General features: G+C 51.0%; 1 protein-coding gene across 2 annotated transcripts; it reads left to right on the forward strand.

Moving 5' to 3' along the window:
• Window positions 1–104: 104 nt before the first annotated feature.
• Window positions 105–27,315, forward strand: MAU2 (MAU2 sister chromatid cohesion factor). Of its 2 annotated transcripts, none has more exons than XM_041761849.1 (19): window positions 105–414; window positions 7,503–7,520; window positions 7,913–7,978; window positions 8,653–8,748; window positions 9,956–10,050; window positions 11,743–11,770; window positions 12,106–12,261; window positions 13,459–13,605; window positions 13,693–13,783; window positions 15,000–15,103; window positions 15,685–15,762; window positions 16,059–16,124; window positions 18,161–18,247; window positions 19,621–19,670; window positions 19,861–19,938; window positions 20,141–20,252; window positions 22,938–23,028; window positions 23,900–24,027; window positions 24,409–27,315. In XM_041761849.1, exons 1-19 carry the CDS (start codon window positions 139–141, stop codon window positions 24,481–24,483), a joined length of 1,842 nt encoding a protein of 613 aa, XP_041617783.1. In that variant the 5' UTR covers window positions 105–138; the 3' UTR covers window positions 24,484–27,315. The 2 variants fall into 2 exon arrangements, with proteins under 2 accessions (XP_041617783.1, XP_041617785.1); XM_041761851.1 differs by having other exon boundaries at window positions 18,161–18,244.
• Window positions 27,316–27,543: the final 228 nt, after the last annotated feature.

The following is a 27,543-nucleotide window of genomic DNA, read 5'->3' on the forward strand; positions in this document are numbered from 1 at the left end:
GCCGCTCCAAAGACGAACTACATATTCCAGAATGCTCTATGCAGGAGCTCTCGCGAGAGGTGTGAGAAGGGCCGAGCCCCGCCCCGCGCGCCTGCTTCCGCCTCCCTGTGGCGGCGGCTTGTTGTTGTGGAGGCCAAAATGGCGGCTCAAGCGGCGGCGGCGGCCCAGGCGGCGGCGGCCCAGGCAGCGCAGGCTGAGGCGGCCGAGTCGTGGTACCTGGCGCTTCTGGGCTTCGCCGAGCACTTCCGCACTTCCAGCCCGCCCAAGATCCGCCTGTGTGTGCACTGCCTGCAGGCCGTGTTCCCCTTCAAGCCGCCGCAGCGCATCGAGGCCCGCACGCACTTACAGCTCGGTTCCGTGCTCTACCACCACACCAAGAACAGCGAACAGGCGCGCAGCCACCTGGAGAAGGCGGTGAGCGCGGACCCGGCCGCGAGGGAGGAGGCACGGGCTCTTTCCGGGGCCTGGGCTGACGGACTGCGACCCCAGGCGGGCAGGGGCCGTCTGGCCCCTCTTCGGGTACCTGGGGCGCGACTTCCGCACGAGCAGCAGGACCCCGAAGCCGCCAGCCTCTCAGGGGACCCGAGGGCCTCTCTCTGTACCTTACTTAGCGTCCCTAGTGACAGGCAGGGCCCCAGGACCCCGCTCAGGGTATTGGAGAGTTGTCTCTTATCAGGAGCAGTAGGGTCCCCAGATTCTTCAGGATTTCAGGAGAGTATCATCTGATGGTGCCTATGGGAAGGCCACCAGATCGGCCAGTGGGTCCTGCAGCTTCGAGCTCCTCAGGGCTCAGCCCCGTGAGCATCAGCCTGAACGCTCCCTCCTAAAGTGACTCAGGATAGGGCAGGGCCAAGGTGACAGTTCAGGCATCCCTTGAAAATCCTAAGTTTGGTCTCTCAGGCAACCTAGGAAGCATCCTCTCCCTGGACCTGGAAGTCTGATAAGTGTCTGGAGGGTATTGTGCCTCTATCCCTAATGTAAGGTGTCATAGATGGGAGGCAGAGGCTCAGAGAAAAGAAATTAAAATCCTGTAAGGCAGAACTGAGGGGGGCCTATGTTCCAGAACCATTTTCTACCGTAGGGTGGGGTGGGATGGGGGGGATCTCCAAGCACTTGCTCTTTTTGTATCCATGGTGACTTCTCTTCCTCCCACCATGCGTTAGTCTATCCCCTTCAGAAGAGAGACCTCATCCCCCTATCTTGACTTGTGGGATTTTGGTGCTTCAAAGAATGTGGGAAAGTGGCTGTCATTGTGCCCCTTCTGGCGTTGGCATTGTTTCTTGTCATAGCAACGCTGTGCTCCTGTCAGACCAGGCCTCCCATTTGCCACTTACCCGGCCTTAGTTGGCTTAAAAGAGATTTCTTAAAAAAAAAAAAAAAAAAAAAATCAACTTAAGTTTTTAAAGTGTATTCATCTGAGGTAAATCCCAGCCCACCTATGTCTAGTCATGAATTACCTTTGGGAGAATATCAAAGAGTGTAAAGAGTTGGAAGGGGACTTTAGTCTTTGCTTGATCACCTTCCTTGTTTTAGGAGTGAGGCAGTATGGGTCTAGAGAGATGAAGTGATTTGCCCAAAGCTACACATCAAATTATTAACAAAACTGTCTCAAATTTGGGCTCAGGATCGGCAACTTCAGTGCCTAGACAATAAGTCCTTATGGTTTTTATGAAGTTTTTTTTCTTCTCTTCATTCAGCAGATATTTATTCAGTTCACACCAGGTGCCAAGCTCTATTCTAGGTGCCGTAGATCAGTGATGACTAAAATAGTCCCTGTCAACATGAGCTTATGTTTTTTGTGTGAAGAAGACAAACATTAAATGTGTAGTAAAAGGTTAGGCAATGATAGAAGAACCATGGAAAATATGATCCAAGGTGAAGAGATGGGAGTTGATGGGGAGCTTTTTTTTTTTGGCAGATGTAGTGAGGAAAGTCTATCTGTAGGAGTGACATTTGAGCAAGCATGAATGGGATGGGGAAAGCAAACCTGGAGAACGACTCAGAATGTCAGGTTAATCCCAAGAGATGCCTGAGCTGTGACCAGTTGGTGTAAGGTCTCTCCTGGGCAGTGATGAGGCTGAGATCAAATGGAGCCCCAGACTTCCCTGGGTGTGGGCATGTTGGAGACTGACTGCTCAGGCCTTGTGACCCAATGCTTTCAGTGAATTGGGGTCCTGAAGCTCTCCCTTCTCTGAATTAACAACAAATCTTGCCACCCCCTTTTCTTGTCTTGGGGGGTCATTCTTTTTTTTTTTTTTTTTTTTGAGCAGTGGTTCATAGTTGTATATATTATCACATTTTGCCCACCCAGTGCTGTGGAGGGGAAGCAGCCATGCCTCAGATTGCTTCCTTGGAGCTGCTGGGCGTCTAGATCCATAATTTAAACCATTACGCTTGTGAAGTGCCTTCTCTTGATTTTACAGAACCCTGAATCTTATGGGGTTTTCCACACAGCCACAAGGTCCCCTCTTTAGCTCACACTGACATTGTACTTGGAAGTCCCTTCCTTCCTGTCAGTTGCATCCCTAGCTGGGAATTTGTCCAGTTTTCAGTTAAAGTGCTTTTCTCCATGCTGTTTTCTTCTGCAATTGTATGTAATCTCCTATTGTGTTGCAACACAAGCATGTTTCTTTAATCTTCGTTCTTTGTTAGTCCTGTGATTTTTTTCCCCCACTCAGGCTGCTGTCAACTTCTATTTGTTCCTTTCCCAGATTCGCTCAACAAAAAAAAAATTATAATATGTTCTTCTTTTAGAAGTGGTTTGTTTCTAGTCCTGAAGAGCAAATGGCCAAATAGGTTTCCATTTCTTTTTAGGGAGTCAACCCAGAATATCAAAAAGCATTTTTTTAAAGATTTTATTTATTTATGAGAGACACAGAGGGATAGACATTTTGTGACTGTTTTCTCCTTGATCATTCCTCATGCTGTTTTCTGAACTAATTTTCTGTAACTTTTGAGTGCTTCAGGTAAAACTTTCAATGGGCCTCCTCACTTACCACCACATTTGGTTTCCTTCTTACCATCTCTTCTGTTTTCTCTCTGAGAAACCCCCAACCTCCTTGGTAATCAATTTTTTTAATATAAAGTTAATTACCCTGTTTTTGCTTCCCATCAGTGTCTCATTGCCTCAACTGCATTTGTAAACTTTGTAGAAGGAAGGTATTATCTGCTTACCCACCAACTTCATCCATTCTATCAACTTTGAAAGAATCATGTGTTCAGTGTTTCCATCAGAGGTATGGAGGATGTTTCTCCCTTTGCTCAACAGCTTTCTCTGAGGTCACATCTGTTGGTCTCTTTGGCCCTTGCAAGCCCTTGAATCATCTGCTGGCTTCTTCATTCCCCTCGATCTGCTCAGCAACTCCTGTAGCTATTGTGGCACATGACTGAACACTTCACCTGAGAGTCTCCCCCTTTTAGATTATGGTTTTAGCAGTGGTGTGTGTGTGTCATTAGGATTCTTGGCTGCTCAACTCCTGGAGTAAATAGTTCAGGATTAGAAGAGATGTTGCTTTACTCAGAAATCTCTTGGCTAGAGAATTTGTGTAGCTGTTTTCTGCAGATTCTTTGATATTGTGTTCCTTTTCATTTCATTTTCACCTTGGCTTTCCTCTTGCTACACACCTGCTCTTGTGTGCATTTTCAGTCTTTTCTTGCCTTATTTTTATGCTGTCTTTCCAGCAGACAGTTCAATTTTAGTCATTTGTACATCCTCTGTGGAATCAAGAGAATCTGCGTGTTTGTACTTAGTTGTGTATCTATACCCCATTAACTAAACTTTTTTTTTTTTTTTTAAAGATTTTTTTACTTATTTGTTAGAAATGGCAGGGGGGGCAGGGAAGAAGCAGGCTCCATGCAGGGAGCCTGACGTGGGACTTGATCCCAGGTCTCCAGGATCACACCCCGGGCTGAAGGCAGCGCTAAACCGCTAAGCCACCAGGGCTGCCCCCCATTAACTAAACTTTTGATCATGTTTCTTTTTATCCCTTGGCCTAGAAAATGCATCATCACCTTAAACACCGCTGATTTGAAAGCTAGAGAGGAATAAATGCTACTTCTCTACAATGAATTGTTCATTATTTTTTATTACCCAGGTAGTCTTTCTTTATACACTGGTTTCTTCTCACTGTGATATTCATGTCAGTGCCATGTTTGCTTACTCTTTGGGTTTGGAATGGAGATGCTCTTTAATGGTAGTTTTGCTCCCTGACTTAGAAAGCAGCTCCAAACTGTGCCATCTAGATGCTTATTAATTCTGCTTCCAGGTTTACCCTGAGAATATCTGGTTTACCTTCTCAGCCAGTGATTAAATGCTTCCCTTTCTCTTTTTCAGGCCCCAAAGGGCTTAGTTCTCAGCCTTTCATCAACAGGCATGGCTGGAGTAGATCTTTTATCCTTCAGCATCATGTCCTGCCAAATTGCATATCCCATCGCTGGGAGCAAAACCTTGTGCAAAAGCTGTATTTTCAGAGTTTGGCATTAAGCATTTTCATGGAAGAGTGATCTGTGCTTCCTCCTGTCTTCATTTCTATTTTCTTCACTCTCACTCTCAGAGCCTCCTCTGACTTCAGGATGTGAAATCTGTCTAGGAACCATCCTTTCACGGTTCCACCAACTTGTCCTGCTGACTCCCCTCCAACCCCTGATTTCTTCCTGTTCCTGCTTAGAAATCAGTCGAGTATTGTTGTCACCTTCTACATGCCAGGCTCTGCACGTGGTCTTCTCAGAGACACTATCTTATTGAATCCTCAACAAACCCATGAGATAGAGACCACTTCCAACTTGCTAATGACAGTGTTGACAGGGGGTTTCTCATAGTCAAGGTCACACAGCAGAAGGAGGCAGGCTGGCTCTTAAGTACTGTGCTTACATCTGAAAGGAGTTGCAGTCCATAACTATTTTTACACATTTTGATGATTTAAAAGCCGATCTAAAAAAAAAAAAACACGGGTTATTTTGATTCTGAGGTAATAAGAAATCTTGAAACACTGTCAGCCCTGAATGGAATCTTCCAGGCATAAGAGATGTGCTCTTTCAAGCCTATCCACCCTTCATGGCTTGTGCTGGCCCTGTGGTGACCCTTACTTTCCCTGAGAGTCCCAAGGTAACCCAGGGACTTCTGGTAATTTATATCCCTTTCCCACACCTGCAGGTTGCCCAGCAGTGAGATCTCTTGCTTTGGCTTCTTTCCTATCGTAAGGAAGGAGACAAAAACTATTTTTTACTTCTTTTTATTTTTTAAATATCTTATTTATTTATTTATTCATGAGAGAGAGAGAGAGAGGCAGAGACATAGGCAGAGGAAGAAGCAGGCTCCCCACAGGGAGCCCAATGAGGGACTCAATCCCCAGACCCTGGGATCATGCCCTGAACTGAAGGCAGACACTCAACTACTGAGCCACCTAGGCGTCCCTAGTACCTATTTTTTAGTGTTGCATAGTAAAACATATAGGTCAGTTAGCAACTTTGAATAAAGTAGCACCATTAGATAAGGTATTCTATATATTTAATTGTAAGGTGTATTTTCTGATGTGTCTATGTTTCTGGTTTGTGAATTAATGTTGCAAGATATAGAAGTGAAGTCTTATGTTTGTCTGGCAGTTGTTTGACTGACAGTCTTGGGAAAGTGACTGACTCGCCCTGACATGGGACCACTCCTGCACAACTCCTAGCCCAACCATGTCCCCAGTCACACAGTTTCCTCCCCTGGTTTCCCATCTCCTTCCAACTGGAAGCCTTCAGGAGCTTCTCTCACTGCCCTGACCGTCCCTGTGGAGAGTAGTGGTTTCTGTAGAAAGCACACTCTGACTTCTGTATTTACCAGTTGCATTGACTTCACCTGTGTGGTTGAAGCTGGCTCCGCCCCGTGAGGACCCTGAGCCCCTCTTGTCCCTGCTGCAAGGGGGTCCTTGAGAGGGGACACTCAGGCTGGCTGCAGAGTGCCTTTTGCCTGGGCCCTGTATGTGTGCACATTAATGTGTGTCAGTCAGGAGCCCAGTGGTGCTGGAACTTGTGGTCTCTTGTTTCTCTCTGCCTCTCCCACAGTGCCCCCTCCTGGCCTACTTGTGTTTTGCAGGCAGTGTCTCAGTCTTTTCCCTGCCTCTGACTTCTTGGGCCACCATTCGCCCTTGGCCCAGAGGCATCTCTAGCCCGAAGACCAGCAACTCTATGGGCCCTCTTCCTCCTTTCACATTCCCTTTACTGCCTTTAGGTATTCTTAAAACCCAGATCTGGTTGGGTGCTTCTGTTTTATGCCTCTGACTGGGAAAGGCTCCAGGAATGATGTTGGGGCATTCTCATTCATAGGCAGTGCTGCCACACAAATGGCCCAGAGATCATTGGGCCTTCTAGCCTAAGCTTCCTGGGCCTCTGCCTTTTTCCTGGGCTCTTCTCTACCCAGAGCACCTTACACTCCATTTTGCTTAGAGACATCTCACCCTTCAGGGCTCAACCCCAGGCATCATCCCCTCCCACACACTGTTCTCCCACGGAGCATGGTGAGTCAGGGTCTTCCGTTTTGTTCTGAATCTTTCTGCCAGCAATTGGCAAGGCTCTGTGAATGTCTGTAGGATGAGTGGGTTGGCAAGAACAGCATCTGGTGTATGCTTGGGTCCTAGGTGGTCTGACAGCATGGTTGGTGTCTTTCATGTAGTGGACTTGCCCACACACATCCTGACCACCACCTCCTGTTGGAACATGGAGCTGCAGGGCACAGCAGTCCCCAGGGAGGAGCATGTCATTTGAACCCTGTGTTGGTGTGCATGCCAGCAGAGGGTAGGACAGTGAGCTCAGGTCTTAGAACCATCCTTGCTACCCCCTGGCCATGTTTGTATATACCACTCCTTCCTGGAGCACTCCTGCTTCCACTTTCAGGCTAACTTTGCTCATTTTCAAGCTTATTTGTTTTTTATTTATTTGAGAGAGAGCACAAGCAGGAGGGAGGAGCAGGTTCCTACCTAGCCAGGAGCCCAATGTGGAGCTCAATCCCAGGACCTTGGGGTCACGACCTGAGCCAAAAACAGACACTCCATCCACTGAGCCACTCAGGTGCCTCCCAAGCATCTTTTAAATGTCATTTCTTCCAGGAAGGACTGACACCTCCAGACCCACTCTCCAGTTGTAATTGATTCCTTGTATGATGTTTTTTTCCAACTATCTGTGTACTGCAGTGAGTGGTACACAGGAGCTTTCAGCACACTTCCTTCTGGAGTGTCTCTGCTATGGTAGGAAGGGGCTCTGAATCTGACTTGGGGGCTGACAAGATAGAAGACTCCTGTCCGTAGAGGAGCAGGTACTCATTTTCTCTCCCTCAGCTGCACTCTGTTTGTGGGATTGCAGAGAAAGTAAGCCTGCCTTTTCAGGCCAAGCAGGCCACCTTCCCACTTAACTGAACACCTGCAGCTTTTGGTGACAGGACAATCTGTGTAAACCCCAAAGTAGAACCAGCAAGTAGGCACCAAATATTTAGCTGAAAATTAATCCTTTTTTCTTTCTCTTTTCAGTGGTTGATATCACAGCAAGTATCCTTTTCTTGTTGGTACCATTCCCTTTAAGGAAAGCTCCATTAAAAAAAAAACCACCCACCAAGATTGTACTGTAAATTTGAATCCTCCCATGAAGCACTCCACAAAGATTTAGGCTTTGCCTCACCTGAAGAATCCCTTCTTCAATGTGGCTACCCCTACAGACCAACATTCTCTCCCAGGATGCCATGTTTCTCTTTGTACCCTGTCATCTAGCTCTACACCCAGCTGGCACCAACCCAGATTGCTAGAGGAGTAGGTGAACTTGAAGTTTCAGCAGGCGGGAATGTTCCAGTTCCGCCAGCCTCTGCAATGTAAGAACCCCAAGTTGTGGCCTTTGAAACTGACCTCTTTGCCGTGTCTTTCCTTCCTTAACTGGATGTTATTAGATCCAACAGTTTGAAGATGTTAAATTTGAAGCAGCAAGTCTTTTGTCCGAGTTATACTGTCAAGAGGTAAGAACACGTGAAGGTTTCTGAAAGCAGAGTCACTCTCCCTATATAACAAAGGCGCAGTGTCAAACTGGGGCTCAGAAGTGGACTGCCTTCTTGCTTTTAATGCTTTCCATTACTTTTTTACTTCCTATACTGTGCATAGAGCATCCACGGGTCATCACTTGCTAATGAAAGCCAGCAAAATCTTTCTACCAAAGACTATTGGAAAATAGCCTTATTCCTAGGTTTCTTTGTTCCTAACAAATCTGTATGCCTTCTTAACTTGGTTTCTAATCTCAGGCATAGCTGGAAATCACCTTTCCCTCCTTTAAGCAGCCACACATGAGGCTCCCTGAGTAGCAAGGTGTGCATGGTTCACATCCCTGGCCCCCCTTTCTGGTTGCAGAACAGGAAAGATGGCAATTTGTCTAACTTGACTGTTCAGGATTTTGGACTAAAGCTACTTTTCAGTTTAGTTCAGTGAGGAGTTATTTTAAGAGCAATGCAAAAACTTCCCAGCCAATGAGTGAGTCCAATAAAGTCTTTTCTTCTTTTAATAAAGTAAATTGGCAACTCACAATTCCTTTGGTGAGCATGAACAGGAGTGGCCTTCTGGTGCCACAGCTGCTACATAAGGAATCCAGCTTGCTTGCCGGCTTGTTTTTTCCTCCCCAAACTTGACTGTTTCCTTTCAGAATTCTGTAGACGCAGCAAAGCCACTGCTGCGGAAAGCAATCCAGATCTCACAGCAGACTCCATACTGGCACTGCCGCCTGCTCTTCCAGCTTGCTGTGAGTACTGGGCCTAACCAAGAAACATGGGTGCTCTGCAGGAGCCATGACCTTGGGGCATACCCGCCCAAGTACAAATAACAAACTCCAGGACACACAGGCTCTCCTCAGGCTGCTGCACTGAATGGGTGGGGACGTAGGGATGTTGCTTTTACCTGCTAACTAGCCTCTGTCCTCAGCAAGACACACCCCCACTCCCCCATCAGCACCCAGGGTGATGATGGTGGGAGTGTCCATCCCCATAGGGACCGACACAGGGCCTTGTCTTCGTGTTCTCTTCCCTTCTGGTACTTCCTTTGACCTGTGTTCATTTAAATTTGGGGAACATTTCTATTTTTCCCCAAATTTAAATTTGGGGAACACAGTGGCCCACTGTGTTTTGTAAAAGCTGAGCTGAGATTCCAAGGGACTGACTCCCTATCAGGCTGAGTGGCTGAGTCAAGCCTAGACTACATGAAAGTCCCCCACCTGGCCTCCCTTCAGTTCTGCAGACATAGGTGGTCTCTGTGCTCTGAGACTACTCCAGTGGTGGTGGGCTTTCTCAGGCTGGGCCTTCTGACTGCAGTGGAGAGGCCTGCCACCTAGGGGTCAGGAAAGAGGATGGGTAGGCTCTACTGTGAGGCATACCTCTTTTTTTCTGGGCTCTACCTCCCCTTCATTGGCTGGCCTCCAGTCTCTCCTGTCTCAGAACCAGCCTGCCTACCAGGCTGCCCTTGCCCACCCTCCATGATAGCTCTGTCACCTGCCTGTGCAGCCAAACTGTAAGTCACCTGTGTTGGTGGGTGCTGCGTGCATGCAGGAGCCCAAGCTCCTGACCAAGGCCCTGCAAGTATATCTTCCTTTGAACCTATTAAGGCTTTTCTGTTTGAAACAGCTGTAGACACTTATCCCTGGCTGCCTCCCTAGTGACTAGCCCCCAAAGATGATCTGCAAAGCACACGACACACTCCCAAAATCTTGGGGGTATGTGCCTGTTAACTGCTGTCTGTGTGAGCCAGGAAGCTTAAACAAAGTATGCTGTAGACCAGGAGGAGTTCTATACTCAAAGCAATTAACGTGATGAGATAATTTAGTTGATGTAGCTCAAAACTGACCCTGAGACAATTTTGTTGGTATGTGGGGAAGGTTCACTTTTAAGCTACCAGCAGAGCACTAAGGTCAGGTACTATGTACTGTAAAGCGAGTGTCATTGTTCTCTCCTCTTTAGCAACTGCATACACTTGAGAAGGACCTGGTGTCAGCCTGCGACCTCCTGGGTGTAGGGGCCGAGTATGCCAGAGTTGTGGGATCTGAGTACACACGGTAGGCACCTCTGTCCACACCCCTCTCCCTCTTACTTGGAAACGGCTTGGCTGTCTTGTTCTGGACAATAAGAAGCATTGGCATTCTGGCCTGAAACGAGGATCACTTTTGCATATAGTAAAAAACGTGCAGATTAAGGCAACACGAGACATCTCTTGCCCTATTGATTCATGAAGTTGGGAGGGGAGAATTGACTGACCAGGGGAGCGCAGCCTGTATTCTCAGTGCTAGCATGAATCTAGTATCTCTTAAAATGAAAAGTACTCGTATGATGTGCTGGGCTGGTCCCCACAGATGCAAGAACAGTGCTCCCAGAGGGTCTGCTTGTCAGTGCCTATGGGCAACCCCAGTGTCCCTGCTCAGGGTGCATTGAGGAGGGCTTGGATATACAACAGGAGGCAGAGTAAGTGGGCCTTTGTATAAAAGAGGGGACATATGTTCATGTTACCCACAGAACTGCTTAGACCACAGTCTGGAGACTGGTGCTCTGGGGTCAGAGGCCACTGGTGCTTCATTATGTACCCTCTGTGAAGGCCTCCAGTCTGTCTCTTTTTTCCCCTTAAAGAGCTTAGCAGTAGACAGGCACCAGGCAATGGGGCTTTTATTCTGTTGTATGCATTAGGGTTTTGTAAAGTTCCCTTTCATGGGGACTGATCTTAGGCCATGTAGTTGTTGGAAAAAAACTGTCCCCAACTCTGTTCTCTGAACTCTAGACTTGAAAGTGCCCATAGGAGCGCTTGGCCCTCCTAAGGCTGTCCTGGACCCTTGGCCACCCTGAGAGGGCAGCTGTCACACACACTGGCCCCCTTTGTGCTATAGCTGTCACTGGGTTTGTGGTGATACTTGGGCTCTACAGGGCACAGGGACAGCTGAACACTATACATATTCACTCAAGAGTGTCTCCTGACCAGGCTTCTGTGCTGCTGTAGACAGACGGCCTGGGTGGGCTCCATCAGGGCACAGTAGCTGCAGGTCACTTGGCCCGGAACCTCTGACCTAGGGTGATAACGTGTGTGACACTGTGGGAACCTTAATATAAAGTTCCCGGCCTTTAGATTTTGATGGCCGGACAATGGGCAGGTAGACTCTAGGGTCTGCCTGCCATGAGGTAACAACAGGGAATGGCATGGTATCCTGGAACATAGACATCTGTTTTTCTGTGTGACTGACCTCCCCCCCCACCTCAGTCTCCCAACCCGGAAAATGGGGAGAATGGCACCTACTTGATTCTGCCAACACTGGTGAGACAGAAATTTTGATGTTGAATAAACTAGGGGCCTGTGGGCTGGGATTCTTGAAAGCAGCTGCCCCTGCCTCCCGCCAGCATGCTGGGGCACCTTGGGGTGAGCCAGTGTGCTCACCCCCTGCCCAGTGCCATGCACTGATGCGGAACCCCTCTCTACTGTCAGCCAAGGTGGAATTGTGGCATACTTGCATTCCATACTCTGCTCCTACATGCTTTCTGAGCACCTGTTTATCATGAGGTTTTTGAGCCTCTTGAACATCTAAACCAAGCAAAAAAAAAAAAAAAAAATAGAGGAATATCAAACAGGATGAAGTAGAATAAGCCTTATAAATATAAAACAGACCACCGGGGATTGCTGCACATTAGGTCCCCATGAACTTTGGGGTGGTACGGTCATCCCAGGAGGTGCCAAAGCCTCACAGACTGACTCACCCTCTCTTTTCCAGGGCACTGTTCCTGCTCAGCAAAGGAATGGTAAGTTAAGACTGGGTGGAGTGGGGCTGGTGTGGAGGAGGCGAGGCCAGGCTCCATTTACTTGCCATAGTGTAGCCCCTTGGGGGCCCAGACCTCATACACAGCAGGCTATAGCAAGGGTGAGGCCATGGTGCCTCTGCTCGGTTCAGAAGTGATACTCAGACTCCAGGTTGTCGGATTTGTGCTAAAGAAGCAGCAGCCTTAAAAAAAAAAAAAAAAAAAAAAAAAGAAGCAGCAGCCTTGGGTTGGTTTTGTGCCCTCTCTGTGTGGTACCCTGGATGGGCCCAGACCCAGGCACCCAGAGGGGCTCCCAGCATCTGTACCTCACTCACCAGCTGTTGCTGATGGAGCGCAAGTTACAGGAAGTGCACCCGCTGCTGACCCTTTGTGGACAGATAGTTGAGAACTGGCAAGGGAACCCCATCCAGAAGGAGTCTCTGCGCGTCTTCTTCCTGGTGCTTCAGGTGACTCATTACTTGGATGCCGGGCAGGTACGTAGTGCCTCCCACATGAGGGCTGATGGGGAGTGAGCAGGCTGTGCATGGGCATTAGGCCAAGACATCAGCTCTGTGGTGGCCTCTTGTCACTAGCCACACAATATGTCTCTCATCGGGGGCTCACTTTCTCCTACACACCTGGTCACAGTCTGGTACTAGTGCTTTGGACCCGTGGGCAGAAGGCACTCTGAGAATGGGGGTTTCCTATTCCTAGCATTATGGCAGAAGGAAGGGTGGCACACACACCCACTTGGCGCATGATGATTGAAGGCAGTATGTGGAATCCATGAGAATAAACTGAGGATTCTGGCATGGTGCCTGGCACACAACAGGTACCCCAGCAGTGTCTGTCTACCATCCCCCAGCTGATGACAGCTTTAAGGAATTCGAGAAGAGACTGACAGGATCAGCTGTATCTGAGAGTAGACTGTAATTCTCGTGTGGTTGGGGAGCAGCTGCATCTGCATGGGTGAACATCTCTCCATCCATCTTACCCCACCCTGTCCCAGTGACCAAAGGCGGGACCTCTCTGGTGCCTCTCTGGTGCACACCTCTCTGGTGTGCTAGAAGGCCACAGGTAGAGCTTAGTGGCAGTGAAGGCCCCAGAAAGTGCCGAGTTGGTGTCCCATTGGTAAGGGGCTTCTTTTCCCCCACCTGCACCCAGCTTTGCCTGTTGGGCCAAGCACTACACATAACACATAGGATTATAGAGCAGACTTTCATGGGGTGCTGATAGCGGTAGAAATAGCCTATGGGGGACATTGGGATAGGGCTTACCACAACAGAGGCCAGTCTGTATAAACCCTGATGCCTAAAGGACTCCCAGGGAGCCATTTCCCACCCCTTAGGATAACCAGCTGCCCCAGCCCTACCTTTCCTTCCTGGGGCTACTATAGGAAAGTAAAAATGTGGCTTGAGCAGAGTCTTTGAACAGGCTTCTCTCAGGCCTTGGTATGGGGGCCCAAAACTGAGTTGTGGCCAAGCTTCAATCCTACAGATGACCTACCTGGCCCTGTCCTGTTCCCTGAAAGCTGGCTGACCAATCTGGGGGTGGGCATCCTGCAGTGATAAGCATAGCAGGGGTTCCTGGGAGGAAGGGGCTGAGAAGTGGCTGGACAGGCACCTAAGAGGGCTGGCACATGGTGGGAGCAGGCAGGCCCTCAGTTGTGTAGTGCTACTGGCCCATTCCAGGTGAAGAGCGTGAAGCCGTGCCTGAAGCAGCTACAGCAATGCATCCAGACCATCTCCACGCTGCATGATGATGAGATCCTGCCCAGCAACCCTGCCGACCTCTTCCACTGGCTGCCCAAGGAGCACATGTGTGTACTCGTCTACCTGGTGAGTCTCTGGGGAACTGGGTCCAGGGTGGCTAAGGGGGTGAGAAGAGGCCACACAGTGACCACCGCTGTCTGGTCTTGTCGCCAGGTGACCGTGATGCACTCCATGCAGGCCGGCTACTTGGAGAAAGCACAGAAATACACAGACAAAGCCCTCATGCAGCTGGAGAAGCTCAAGAGTAAGTCTCTAGGGCTGGACCAGGCTCTACTTAGCAGATTGCATAGCCACAGCGCCCCCTGGTGGATGGCCTGAGTGCCACCTCTTGTACTGGCCTGAAGAACCTGGAAGGACAGCAGTGCTGAACAGTCACCATGAGTCCCTGACCCGTGGGTCTTGTTAACCCATTTGGAAGATAGGTGCAATCTGAGATCGGAGCAGAGCAGGCCAGGCTTAGACTTGATCCTTGATCCCTGGCCAGCAGGGGGTCTTGTGCTATCTCTGTCGCCCAGCACGCCCCCCTTGCCCCCCCAACCCCCCCATTGCTCAAGACGAATGTGAGGGTTGGTGGGTCCCAACCAGGGCCTGTTGGGACAGCGTGCTCAGTTGAAAAAGACGGTGGCTGCTTTTGCTTTCTATTCTCAGTGTTGTGACGTGAATCACTTTTGGTGAGGCTGAGATCAGAAATCAGATCTCCCTGACCAGTAGCAGGTCCTCTGGAGGTCATGGGTTTTTCCTGGATGCCCAACTAATCCCTCCTGTAGGACCAAGACACTTTGATTAGGAGGACCCCAGAGCCACATGTGTCCCTGGCTGGCTCAGCATCCCTGTTAAACTGTTCATCTCCTTCCTATACCCTCATTAGTGCTGTTGGGAGAGGAACTTTCAGACCCAGAGAACCAAAGCCCACAGTGATGGTGCTTCTTTCCCTCCAAATGAGCTGGGAAAGGGCTGTGGGTACCATCTGGCTCCAGTGTGAAGACAACCTCTCAGGGAAGCCAAGAGCTGAGTTCCTCCATTGCTGCCTGAGACTTGTTGCACAGTTTTCACCCTCCTGGGCTAGTGCAACACTTCTATAATCCACTGTGTCCAGAGTGCTCTGGAGCACTCCCTTGGGTCACAGTGGAGTGAGGATGGGAGGCAAATCTGTCTCTCCAGGGATTTCTTACTCTTAGAACACTCTGGTGTTCTAACACTAAAATCTGGCTCTGAGCCTATCTCTCCACCTGGATAGGGAGATAAACCCCCTCACTCTAGGGTGCAATGGGCACCAAATGAGATGACAGAGCTAGTGCTAAGCAAGTGCCCAGGAAAGGAAATGGGCTTAGACCTGGCTAGCCAAGGGGCTGACGTGGTGGGAGGTGGGAGGATGCAGTCCCGAGGAGGCTCTGTGTCAGTCTCCCAGAGTCTCTTCTCTAACTACACTTTGAGTACTCACTCCCACCTCTCACCCCCAGTGCTTGACTGCAGCCCTATCCTGTCCTCCTTCCAAGTGATCCTACTTGAACATATCATCATGTGTAGGCTTGTCACAGGACACAAGGCCACTGCACTACAGGAGGTAATGATGCCAGAGGCCACACACATGGGTGGGAAAGCTGTTGGGGTCGGCCGGGTCTCAAGTTGTCACATGGGAGAATGTAAATTTGCCTGGTGTATGTCAGCAGAACATCCAACTTTGTCATTTCACTATGTTTTGTTAGTTGGTGATCCTGGTGGACATAACTGATCAGAGAATATGATACAGAAATCAGTGGTACTTTCCCTAAAAGTTTGCATGCCCAAGGAACATGGAGTCTGAGGATTTGGGGTCCCCTGATGGTGATCCTAGCACTCTGGCCAATCCATAATCTCTAATGTTTACCTTCTGGAGAGGGGTTAGGGGCCCAGAGTAGGGTGAAGGTGCTGTGTGTCTAAGACACACGTTCGAAAGGGAGGATGAGATGGGAGATGAGGGTCATCATTCTCAAGGAGGTCAGGGCTGCACTTGGCCCTCATGACAGACGTATTTGCTGGGACTTTGTGCCCCAGGGAAGGTAGAATGTGGGCATACCTGTCGGCATTGGGGTCTCCCAGATGCTGCTGGGACTCCAGGTCCCATGTTAGAGGCCTTGTGATGTTGAACATGCTCTTTCCTGGCAGATCTCCCAGGTCTGCCAGCTGTGCCAGCAGTCCCCCCGGCTCTTCTCCAACCACGCGGCACAGCTGCACACGCTGCTGGTGAGTACACAGGCCGCCTGCCCCCGGCCCCCTTCCAGTGACTAATCCCATGACCGCTGCCCCAGGCAGGATCCAGAATATTTCTAGCGGGCTTTATTCCGATAAGCATCTTAAGTCTGAGTTGGGTTGGGTCCCGGGAGGAGGGGGTAATTAAGCATGCCATTTTTCTGCCCCTTTGCTGGAGTAAAGCTCAGATGTAGCTGGCTCAGCAGTCACTCATCAGGCCTGTTTGGGTTTAGTTGTGCAGCCCTGGGCAAACTGCATGGCTTCAGACCCTTGACACCTTCTTCTTCCAGGGCCTGTACTGTGTCTCTGTCAACTGCATGGACAATGCAGAAGCCCAGTTCACCACAGCCCTGCGGGTAAGGTGCCGGCCCTCGCTCCAAGGGGCGGGCGGTTCTTCTCAGGAGTCGGGCGTGGTCTGTGATGAGGACAACCTCTGCACAAAACTGTGCTCCGTGGGCGACTGCAGCGCTCAGCCTGCCACCGGCTGTGACAGTAACATGCCATTTACCCGGGACTTTCCCGGGCAGGTCCGGTGCTATTTGGATGGGGCAAGGCCAGTACTGACAAAACAGTATGACAGGGACAGCTGTGGGCAGGGAGGCTTTTGGGCAGCATGGGATGGGACAACTGGAGGGCAGCCATCAGGGAGAGCCCAGTGCCCACTGGTACCACAGCCTATTCAGCCTCTTTCACTCCTGATTCCCACCCAGCCTACCTGATAGCCTGCCAGGTTGGTTTTGGCTCTCGTTAGAGCTGAAGATGCAGAGTCACTTGGCAGGGGTCAGGGGCTCCCTGGAGCCACCCCCGTGGCAAGTCCTGGGACACAAAGCAGGGTCTGTTCTCATCCTGTGGCAGCCTGGTTGCTCTGGGGGTCATGAAGGAGGTCTGCTGGGGCTATGTCCTCGCCTCAGACAGGGTCACAGCAGGCCCTGGGAGAAAGCTGGTGTTACATCCTCCTGGAAAGACCCACCCCAGGCCCAGGAATTGATAGCCGGCACCAGGTCCCGGTTCTGCCTGTCTTATTCCAGGACCAGATAAGCACATCCCCATTTTGGTATCCATGTCCTCACAGGAAAAGGAAGCTGGCTACACCTTCCCCCTGGGGTCCTGAGAAGGCCCCAGGCAGAGATGTTGGGGAGTAGGGGTGGCTGCATGACTCAAGTGAAGTGAGTCTGTGCTGATATATCAGATGAGGGGGTGGGGGTGCTGTGTGCATCTTTCAGATGAGGAGTTCTGTCCCTTGTGCGGGTCTCCCGATCTATTAACTCCTTGGGTTGGGCTCAGTGGCATTACTGCTCCTTTGAGATTCTCTGGTGGATTTGGATGCTGCCACCCTGCTGCTTGTTTGGCAGTGTGCAGGAGCCTCTGGCAGCATGCAGTGGACCAGGTGCCCACCCCCATGGCCTTCTCAGCCTTTCCATCCATGCCCACTTCCCTGGGCCTTAGGCAACTTAGGCAACTGCCAGCTGCAGTGGTACCAGGACACCCTCACACAGCTGCCCTGTTACCTGCAGTTATTCCATGGCCCTATGAAGTTCTCTCAGCCCCTCCCTCCACATCTTAACGTCCCACAAGGGGCTGCTGCTGTTTTGATGGTGTGTGCCTCAGGGGAGTCCACACAGCACTCCTACAGGCCATGTGGGAAGTGGTGCAGCCAGGATACACACTCGAACCCCACGTGGCCCCAAACATGCTTTTCCTGTGGTCCGACAGCAAACAAACCAGAGCTGTTTGCTCACTTCAGGAGACCTGGGCCCCCTCAATGCACGCTGGAGTCCTGTGGGTGGGGGCTGCATTTCCAAGGCAGCCTCAGCCTCCCAACAGCTGTGCTCACTCAGCCCTGTTGGGAAGCAGGATTTGGGTAGTGCTCAGGCTACTCAGATTGACCCCTCTCTCCACCATTCTTATTTTCCAAGAAGAGCTGAGGACAGCGGTCCGTCTGCTACCAGTTATCAGCAGCATCTCTGGTGTCTGACAGCCCGAGTTACCCTCCTGGTGGTATCCTCCCCAGGATTAGCACATGCCTCTGCTGTGTCAGCCCACACTGGCGTCCAAGGGGTCACTGGTGTGGTGTGGAGAGAGGGACTACCTGAGTCTTAGTCCCGAGAAACAGGCAGAAAATAGACTACAGTGCAGTGTGTTCTCAGGGCAGGATCGGGGGTGGCTGATTTTCTTTTTTCTGTTTCCTAAGTTTCTCCTAACGTGGATGATGGTTATAGAGTGAAGAGAAATAACAGCTCTATGCTCCTGGAATTCAGGAGGCAGGCAAGGGGGTCTGTCTGAAATGAAAGGACTAAAATGATTCTGAATTAGCCCCAGTGCCACTGAGTGGCCCCAGTGTGATGTGGCTGTGCCTGGCATGGCCCTCTAATGGCAATGTGTCCTGTTCTAGCTCACCAACCACCAGGAGTTGTGGGCCTTCATCGTGACCAATCTGGCGAGTGTGTATATACGGGAAGGAAATAGACACCAAGAGGTAGTAGGTGACATGCTTCATGTTTGGTATCTTTTCAACTCTTATTCGGGGGCAGTGGGGTTGGAGTTCTCTTGGGCACCAGCAAATCTCAACAGCCGCAGAGTTTCACCCTCCAATAAGTGGCACTGTCCCACCCAGAGGTGCAGGCATGCAGGGGCAGGCAGGTCTAGGACAGGAACATTCCCGAGCTAAATAACACTTCTCTGTGTTAAGAGCGAGCCAAACTTTATTAAATCGCACAGAAAAAAAAGATCCAGTTTCTTCTACCCCAACCTGTCTGTCCTAGAGTGTCAGTGAGGCCTCATGTTCACTTCTGAGGAGCAGCAGCTCAGGCAGCCATTCGCACTGTGCTCCTAGATTGTCCTAATGACCCAGCCTTTAAAGGAGTAAGGGGCTCCCAGGGCTTGTCGTTATAGGACATGTGCCTTCACACCAGGTTCCCCCTGCAACCCTCAACCCTGAAATTCCCTTCAGCCCTGGGATCCCCCTTCAGCCCTAGAATTACCTTCTCCCAATCCTGGCCTCCTGCCTCCAAATCTGAGATTTAGTTATTTTTTCATTTCCATGGCTTTCGTTTTATCTTTAGTCTATGAAAAAGTTAGCTGACCTCCCAGCTTCTGGGTTTGGATGTTTTGGGCTCTAGGGAGCAGAAAGCCTTTCAGCGGTTAGGAAGTAATGGGCAGGGTTATCATAGGGCCAGGAGTGAACTCCGTGGGTCATATTTAGGGGGTCATGGCTTCACAATTGGGGAGCTGGCTTCCCTGTGTCTTTATCCTCCCAGCATCTGCCTCCTGGAGGTGCTATAGGAGACACTGGGAGCAGCTTCAGCTCACTTCAACCATGTCCTGTATCCCTCCCTCCTTGTCAGCCAGAGGAGACCTAGAGCATGGGTCACATGGCTGCCTATCAGAGCCTCCCAGGATCCCTGTACCTCCCGATAAACCCCACCCCCAACCCACAAGACCCATGTGGGCTGGTATTACCACCTTGCTCTCCCATATTGGGCCCTTCTGAGCATATAAAAGCTGAGACTGAGCCGCTGCCCTGATCACCCAGTCCCCCTCATTTGATGTGGGGAAGGCTGAGAGTTGACCCAACCCCAACTCTTTACATTGGAGGCTGTGATTCCCATCAGATAGGAGGGTGAGGAGGTAAACAGCTTTGTGCAGTCTTCTGGAGTGCCTTCACCTATCCTTGGAGGTTCTGACCCCGCTCTTTGTGGGTTACTCAGGCATGAGATTTGGGTTGAGAGCACGATGCTCTTAGGTTGGGTTGGGAAGGTGCAAGCAGCCCTAGTCAATTTAGTGGCATATTTGAGGCTGAATTTTTTACTGTTTCAAAATGCAAAATGATCCTAACTGTTATTTCTGCCACAGCTGTATAGTTTGTTGGAGAGGATCAATCCAGACCACAGCTTCCCTGTTAGGTAGGTGACCCGAGTGCTGAGTGCCCCATTGACCTACTGTCTTACATTTTCTGTGTTCCTGGGGTGGTGCCAGTGCTGGTGGGACCCAACTGCCCTATGTACCCGATGCCTCTTGCCCCTCCCTCCCTGCCTATAAACTTGCTGCACTCGCAAAAACCCCACGAAAGTATTCTGCTGTCTCTCCTGTCAGCTCACACTGCCTGCGAGCTGCAGCTTTCTACGTGCGTGGGCTCTTCTCCTTCTTCCAGGGACGCTACAATGAGGCCAAGTGAGTATGGGGAGAGGACGGGTTCCCCCTTACCTGGCACCTCCTGGGCTAGCCATCCAGCTGGTTTTTGCTGTGTGACAGCGTGTGCCCAGGGCTTCTATCACCAAGACAGGTGAGCCTCTGCTCAGGGCCTTGAGGTGGCCACAGCCTCTTCCTACCAATAAGGCATCCTGATGGTCCTTCAGCATCTGTTCTCACATAGGCGATTTCTTCGAGAAACTCTGAAGATGTCCAACGCAGAGGACCTGAACCGGCTCACGGCCTGCTCCCTTGTGCTCCTGGGCCACATCTTCTATGTGTTGGGGAACCACAGAGTGAGTGTCCAGGGCTGGGCCGAGAGGCAGGGAGCCAGCACGGTACTTTCGGACTACCACCTAGTAGCACTTTGCGTCCTGTGCCCTCGGTGATCTTATCTCAGTAACCTCCCCATTCCCCACTGCTCTGTGAGGCTCAGGGAAGGCAGGGGCACCTTGGCTCACATAGGCTTGGGGGGCAGGCCTAGGGGAGCTTTGGATCCCTGGAGGGTGGGTCTCTGTGGCAGATGGACCCAGTGCCGGCTGCAGGCAGTGGTCAGACAGAGTCCCACAGGCTGTCCAGAGCTGCCAGGGCTGAGGGCAAGTTCCCCTTTCTGTGTGTTAATATCCAGGGGCAGAGAGGTGTGTCCTCCCAGTTATATCCCTTGGGCTCCATTCTGCCCAGCGCACAATGTCATCCTCAGGGCACCCCATGTCTTCACCCTTACCTAGAATGGCCCCCTGGGGCTGGCCCCAGTGGGATCATCCAACTCCCAAGTCAGATGGGGAACCTGGGGTGTGCTCTTACCTGCTTGCCTGCTTTTACCTGTCAACCTCTTGAGGCCATTTTTTTTTTAAAGATAGCATTCGTTCATATTATGTAATATGATATGTTTATCATAGAAAGGGTGAGAAACAAAGGAGAAGATGATTTCATGTCTTCTGTCTCTTTCCAATACCTATCTCTGCCTACACATAGATTTTGTTTTTCAGGCTATTCCATAATTTGATACCTTGTCTTTCTCTGCACCACTGGGTGAGTTTTCTTCAGTAGCAGCAAGAATTTTGAAGCAACAGCCGCTTCATAGTTTAGCCAGCCTCACTTTAGCTAACATGGGGTACATGTCTTGGCCCATAGAATTTTATCTGATCATCCCTCAGGCTCCCTAAGAATGAGCATTTTTACCGACCTGGGCATATCCCCCTGCCTACAAACATGACAGGCATTTGCTTTGGTCAGCGGGCCTTGAAGTTCACATCCTGGTGTCAATGGCATAAACATTGGGGAGCCACCACCCCTAAAGGAAGACGAGCTTTGGGTTCTCCCTTCAGAGTGCAGCTCTGCTCCTATTAGAATATCCTGTCACCCTATTCGTCAACCTCTGAGCACACATGAGAACAGTGGCCTTGCTGTGTGTCTAGGGTCAGATGAGAACCAGGAGCTCAACGTGAGGGCCTACTGAGGGTGGGCTGCCTACCTCATGTCTCCATGTGGTGGATGTCATTACCTTGTTTTCCAACTGGGGAAATTAAGGTCACAGAGCCCCCAAATTGCAGACCCAGGCTTAGAACCAGACTTCACTGGCTCTCATTTGTCTAAAAGTCTGCAGAAGCCACTTTGAATGGGACAGGGTAAACAAAGCAGCTTTTCAGCTGCAGCTCTGGTTCATATTTGGGGCGATCCCGGGATATCTTACAGAGCTTATTTAGGAACCTCCACTGCTCCCTGTGTGTCTGGGCCTGTGTGGAGTGACATGGAGCCCCCAAGAGCCCTCAGACCTAAGCCTGGCCTCAAGCAGCTCCAGGTCTGAGGGAGACAGTCTGCCCTCAGCCTGCCAGCCTGGAATGTCCACAGGCATCATGAGTTTGTGAGCAGCCTTACACAGGATACCTTTGAGAATCACACATCTTCATACCAAATTCTGTGGGGCCACAAGCTGGCATGGGGCAGCCTGCTTAGGAGCTTCATATTATGAATATACTTGATATATACTCCTTCTGGCAGTTTCCAAACCCAGGCCTAGGGGAGAAGAGTTTTTTCGTGTTCTGTTGGCACTCTGGGGTCTTGGAAGGACTTTATTCAATCTTGAAAAACTTTGAGACCCACCTGGAGCTCATCTTTGATGTGCCAGCCATGAGGCAGTGTGAAGTCATTGGCTTTTGTGTCTTCACATAATCCTGTCTTCACATAATCCTGTCTGTTTTGAAGCTAGGCCTCAGGAGTTGGTTTTGATGGTTTGTAAATCTCTTAGCCACATGGCAAGTACCTGCCAGGGGCTGCTGTGTATGGAGTTCCCCCATGTCACCTTGAATCCAGCATTCAGGCCAGCAAAGCTTGTTGTCCCTAGGTTGAATGGGGTCGGAGCAATGCTGCCAATCATTATGGGGTCCGGGATGGGTGTTTATGGCCCTGCACCCACCCTCAGCACATCCTAGATATTGATGGGAGCAGAGTTGTGCAGTCACATAGTCCGTGTTGGAGAATTACCATGCCTTGGTGTCCCACAGCCCCATGTGACAGGTAACCTCCCACAAGAATGAGTTCATATGTAGAAGAGAAACCTCCCTTCCTCTTTCCTCTTTGCATTCAGCCCTCATCACTCCCACCAGGGCAGACTGTTTCCTCCTCCCAGACCCTGGGACCTCTGAATGTGCATTTCTAATCAGCTAATCGGAGTCCAGAGCTGACTACCACCAGTGCCTTTTGCTCTAGTTAGAGACAAAGGCAAGTAAACTAATAGCCAGTGGTACCCTGATGAGGAGGTGCATGCAGAGCTGAAGAGTGGGGGCAGTTTCTTTTCTCCTGAGGTAGTTGAAGAGAACATCAAAGGAGGTCATTTGAGATGGGCTCTGAAGTAGAAGTAGGAGCAATCCAGGCAGCAGGAGGAGGGCACAGCCTGGGGTGGGTGTGGCGGGTAGGTCTTAGGCTGTCCCCGCTGCTCGCCCCAGCCCCCACTCCCTTCCCTGGCTGCTCTCGGTCAACAGGAGAGTAACAACATGGTGGTGCCTGCCATGCAACTGGCCAGCAAGATCCCAGACATGTCAGTGCAGCTGTGGTCCTCAGCCCTGCTGAGAGGTGAGTGCAATAACCAGCCCTTCCCAGAGATCAGGGCTGCTGGGAGCCCAAGTCTAAAAGATCTCGGGTAAGCCCTGATTAGCTTGTGCTCAGACTGGGCCTCTACACACCACAGTCCCAATTCTAGCATCTGCTCAAGCTCCACAGCAGGACCTGTTTAGGGGCAGTGGGCACTAGGCTTATTCATGACATCGGCTCAACACAGGATCGGATCACTCTTTCCACAAGGCTGTTTCTTGGAGTCTGGGTGAAGAATTAGGCTGTGAGCCCTAGCCCTCACCCTTGGTTTCCTTCTCCCTGAATAGCAGTTGTCCCTGTCAGACAGTACTGGCCAGGATGCTCTGGGTACCAGAGCCTGGGTAGGCTCTCAGCAAGCATCAGTGTTGTTACTGCTGCACCCCCATTTATAGATTGATCCAGAGACTTATCCAGGGCTCTGGGAAGGAGGCAGAGGGCAGGCTGCAGTGGGCTTTGTGGCCCATTCAGTCTTTCTGCCTCAGGAGTGGGGTATTAGGCGCCCTGCTCTAGTGAGTTCCTGTATGCCTGATGGTTGGCCAGCACCTCCCCAGGAGGGCCAGTGTCCACAGGGAGCCCTGAGGGTTTTCACTGCCCAACTGACCCTTATGTCTGTTCCCTGGGCCACACTGCTTCCCCACCTCCATGTGACTCAGAAGCTCAGGAGGGCATATGTGAGGGCTGTTGGCAGGTGGGCTTCGCTGACCCTGAGACAGGGCTCAGGACAGGTGACATGCCAGATACACAAGAACTCACTGGTAGAATGGGGTTTGACCTTAGGGCTCTACCCACGCCCAAGAGGAGGATGTGGGGCAGGGCAAGGTAGATCCACCCTATGCATGTGTCCCACCCTTAGACTTGAACAAGGCCTGCGGGAATGCCATGGATGCCCACGAAGCTGCCCAGATGCACCAGAACTTCTCCCAGCAGCTGCTCCAGGACCATATTGAAGCCTGCAGTCTCCCTGAACACAACCTCATCACGGTATAGGCTCTGGGTTTGGGGAGGCAAAATGAAAGTGCCAGTTGACTTCTCAGGGCCTTCTCCCTTGGCCTGCAGCCCCCAGGGGGTATGTTCCCTAAGAAGGGAAGTACATGCTTGGCCGGCATCTCCCTGCATGTTTCCAGCAATCCCTAACTCGGCCTAGCCTCAAGGGCCCCCTCAGATGGGGGTGACGGCATCAGTCACCCAAGTGGGTGATATATGGTGCTTACCAGGAGCCCTGCTGAGTCAGGTGTGGAGGACAGGGCCCTGGCTGAGCAATCTGCCCAAAGAGAACAATAGTCCAGGACAAAACACACAGCTCACCTCATCTCTGCTCCTTCCTAGGAAAGACCTCACCTATGTATTTTCTCCCCTCTACAGTGGACGGACGGCCCACCCCCTGTGCAGTTCCAAGCTCAAAATGGACCCAATACAAGCCTGGCCAGCCTCCTGTGAGGCTCCTGAAGGGAGCCGTCCAGCTTCTTGGGGCCTCTGTGGGGCCCAGTGTGTCCCCTACTTCCATCCAGACAGCACTTGAGCTTTCCTTGGAGGTGTGCTGGAGTGGGTGTCCCCAGGCTTCTTTTCTGACTGTCTCCAGAGCTTCCAAGTCCCTGGGGAGTATGCAGGGCTAATTCAGCCCTCCCAGGAAGGGCTGGCCAGCCATTCCCACCATATAACAAGACCCCAGTGCTGAGGCTTGCAGGTGGGGATATTGGAGCCAACTTTCCAGAGCCATCCTTTAAAGTGGACTTGAATTGCCAGTTCTGCTTCCACGTCTAAGTCACGCCTTCGAGGGAGCGTGTCTGGGCGGGGAGTGGGGTGCCAGTTGCCAGGGTGGGTGGTACCGCTGGTACATTGCCACATGACTTCCATCACCTGGGCCTCTCTGCCTGGCTCTGGTGTTTTCTCTGCTCATAGCAGCTTCCAGAGCCCAGAGGCAAAATGCCAGTTTCTGCCCCAAAATTGGAGGGAAGAAGTGATGGTGCATGTCAGGGACAAAAATGCACATCCCACCATAACACTTTTCCCAGCTTGCCTTTCTGTCCAGTGTCCCCCCACATCTGACAGCCAGCGCCTCTGGTCAGGAACCTGGGGGGCCCAGGAACTCGGCTTCCAAACATCTGCACCTTGACTGGATTCAGTGTCCAGCCATGGAGGTGCACATTCTTGTAGACACGGGTGTGCATGTGTGTGCGTGCGTGTGTGGTGATTCACAGAGCTGGAGCTGGGGGCTGAGACTCCTATTTTTGCACCAGCTGCCTTCCCCCATCAGCGTCCATTCTGCTGGGCTGGAAGCAAAGGAGAAGGGAGGGGACCCTCCTCAGCCCAACTCAGGGTGCCTGAATGAAAAAATTGCTTCCTGGCAGCTCTGCGGCCTCCTCAGCAGAGGACATTTGCAGATGCCTGGAGCTCAGCTGGCCAGCAGGCAGCAATTCCCCTGGCCCCTCACACTGCTCTCAGGAGGGAAGATGAGGAGACCTACCTTCCTTGGGTCTTGGGACAGCGTTGAAACCTCTTCCTGAGCTAAAGCTGACCCCAGGAGTCTCTGCCAGGCTCAGACAACCATGCTCGGTTCTGTGCTCCTCTTGGATATTTGGGGAGATAACCCAGTGGTGATGGTGGCATTGGGGGCAGTTGAAGTAGCCACCTCCTCCAGCCCCCAGTGCCTGGGAGTGTCCCCCTCACAGAGGAGTGGTGAGTGGTCTTGCTAGTCAGGGTGGCTTGTTAGTTTGCATCTTGTTACCCTTGCACTGTGAGGGCTGCTTCTCAAAGCCTCAGTGTCTGACAGAAGGAACACTGGGATCACTCAGGTCAGCTGCTCAGGCCCTGAGGCCTGAGTGTGCCTTAGCCGCAAGCAGGGCTGTCAGCAGACCTCCCTGCACAGGGCCACCGCCCCTACCAGGCCAGCATCAGGCCCCTGCTGCCCACAGGGGGCCAGCGACAGGCGTGCACAGTCAGCTGCTGATTGGAGGCATGGGCTGGCCAGGGCTTGTCCTAAGAGGACCCACCATCTGTGTGGCATCCTGGGTCCTCCAGGAGAGCCTAGCACTGTCCGGTGCAGCTCAGGGCCACCTTTTTGGCTGACCCCTGGGCTTGTGAGGCCTACAAGAGGAGGGTGTGACGTGACCACAAGCTGTCCTGTCCTGTTTTCCTCTCCCGTCAAGGCTATCCCCTAGGCTCTCCCCTCTATCCACAAGCTACCCCTGTTGGCCTAGACCCCGCACTGTCTGACCTCTCCAGACCCTCATTACTTCAATCACGCTGTACATCATGTTTGTCTCTGCGTATTTATTTAAGCCTTTCTTTGCTTCTAGGGCATTTTTTATGTAGAACAGTTGAAATAAGAACCTCAAAACTTAACATCTGTCCTGATGTTAAAGTGCTTTTAGTGACCACTCTGTTATCTATGTTCTTGTAAAGTTAAGGATAAGTTTTTATGTTTACAGTTAAAAATTCAGTACTTTATATTTAATATTCCACTCTAGCTTTATGGAAGCCAAACTGCGTGTACATGCATTTCTGCATGTGCAAGCTTTGAACCTCCCCTTCACCGTAGCATCTTCTGGTTACATAAAGCTGTCATAAGTACCTTCCTGTGAGTCCAAATGGAGTGCCTCACAGTTTTCTCACTCAATCATAAGAATTTAAGACAGGCAGCAAGTGAGCCCCCAGGGAGACCTTCTACAGTGTCATAACTGTTTAGATAAGACAGATAAATAAAAACTCCCAAGCCTTTAAGTGTACAGTGTGCAAGGGAGGAATAGAGAGATCCCTGTTGGCAGGTAAATTACTGAAAGCTGGTCAGCCTCTTTGTGTGTTCCTCCCACCTCCTTGGGTCCTTAGGGCCTGTGGATCTGGGGGACTGGTCCAGGAGATAGTAGGTTCCCTGGCACACACACACCACTGCCTCCCCTGTGCTGGGTCTTTGCAGCCATCCATGGGTGAAACGAGGGTCCCCTCCCTGGGGTAAACACTCCCCACCCCACTTATTGGGAACACTGGCAAAGAAATCAGAAAAGGGCTGCCTGGTGCAGTGGGTGAATTTGTTGATTGCATCGTCTCTGTTTTGTTAAGGGTTTTTAATAAGTATGTTTGACATAATGTCTTTTAATGGGTTTGTAATATCTTATGGTTTTAGCAGCCTGTAACTTCAGCTGGTGCTTTTAATCAGGAAAAAATTTTTGTAAATACAAAACATTGTTTAAAAGACATAACCATAGAACATAGCTTCCCATTTGTGGATTTCCTTTTCCTATATATTCAAAGTAAAATAATTTGCAGGAGCCATCACTTGTTTTGTTTTTGTCGTGTTGTCCCTTGTGTGTGCCACTCCAGAGATGGCTCTTGCTTGCCCTCTTACCAGGCCAGGTGGGGCCACTCAGTCAGTGGGCATCAGGAAGTTCTGCTGAACCAACAGGGTGATGAGGTTATAGAGCCCCGTACCCTGGACCAGAGGACCTGGTGGAAACCTGAGTCTTCTCTGCTGCTGACGGATCCTCCAGAACAGCCCCGCCT

Source organism: Vulpes lagopus, chromosome 7 (assembly GCF_018345385.1).
Source record: "Vulpes lagopus strain Blue_001 chromosome 7, ASM1834538v1, whole genome shotgun sequence".
In the NCBI taxonomy this organism is placed as follows: Eukaryota; Metazoa; Chordata; class Mammalia; order Carnivora; family Canidae; genus Vulpes; species Vulpes lagopus.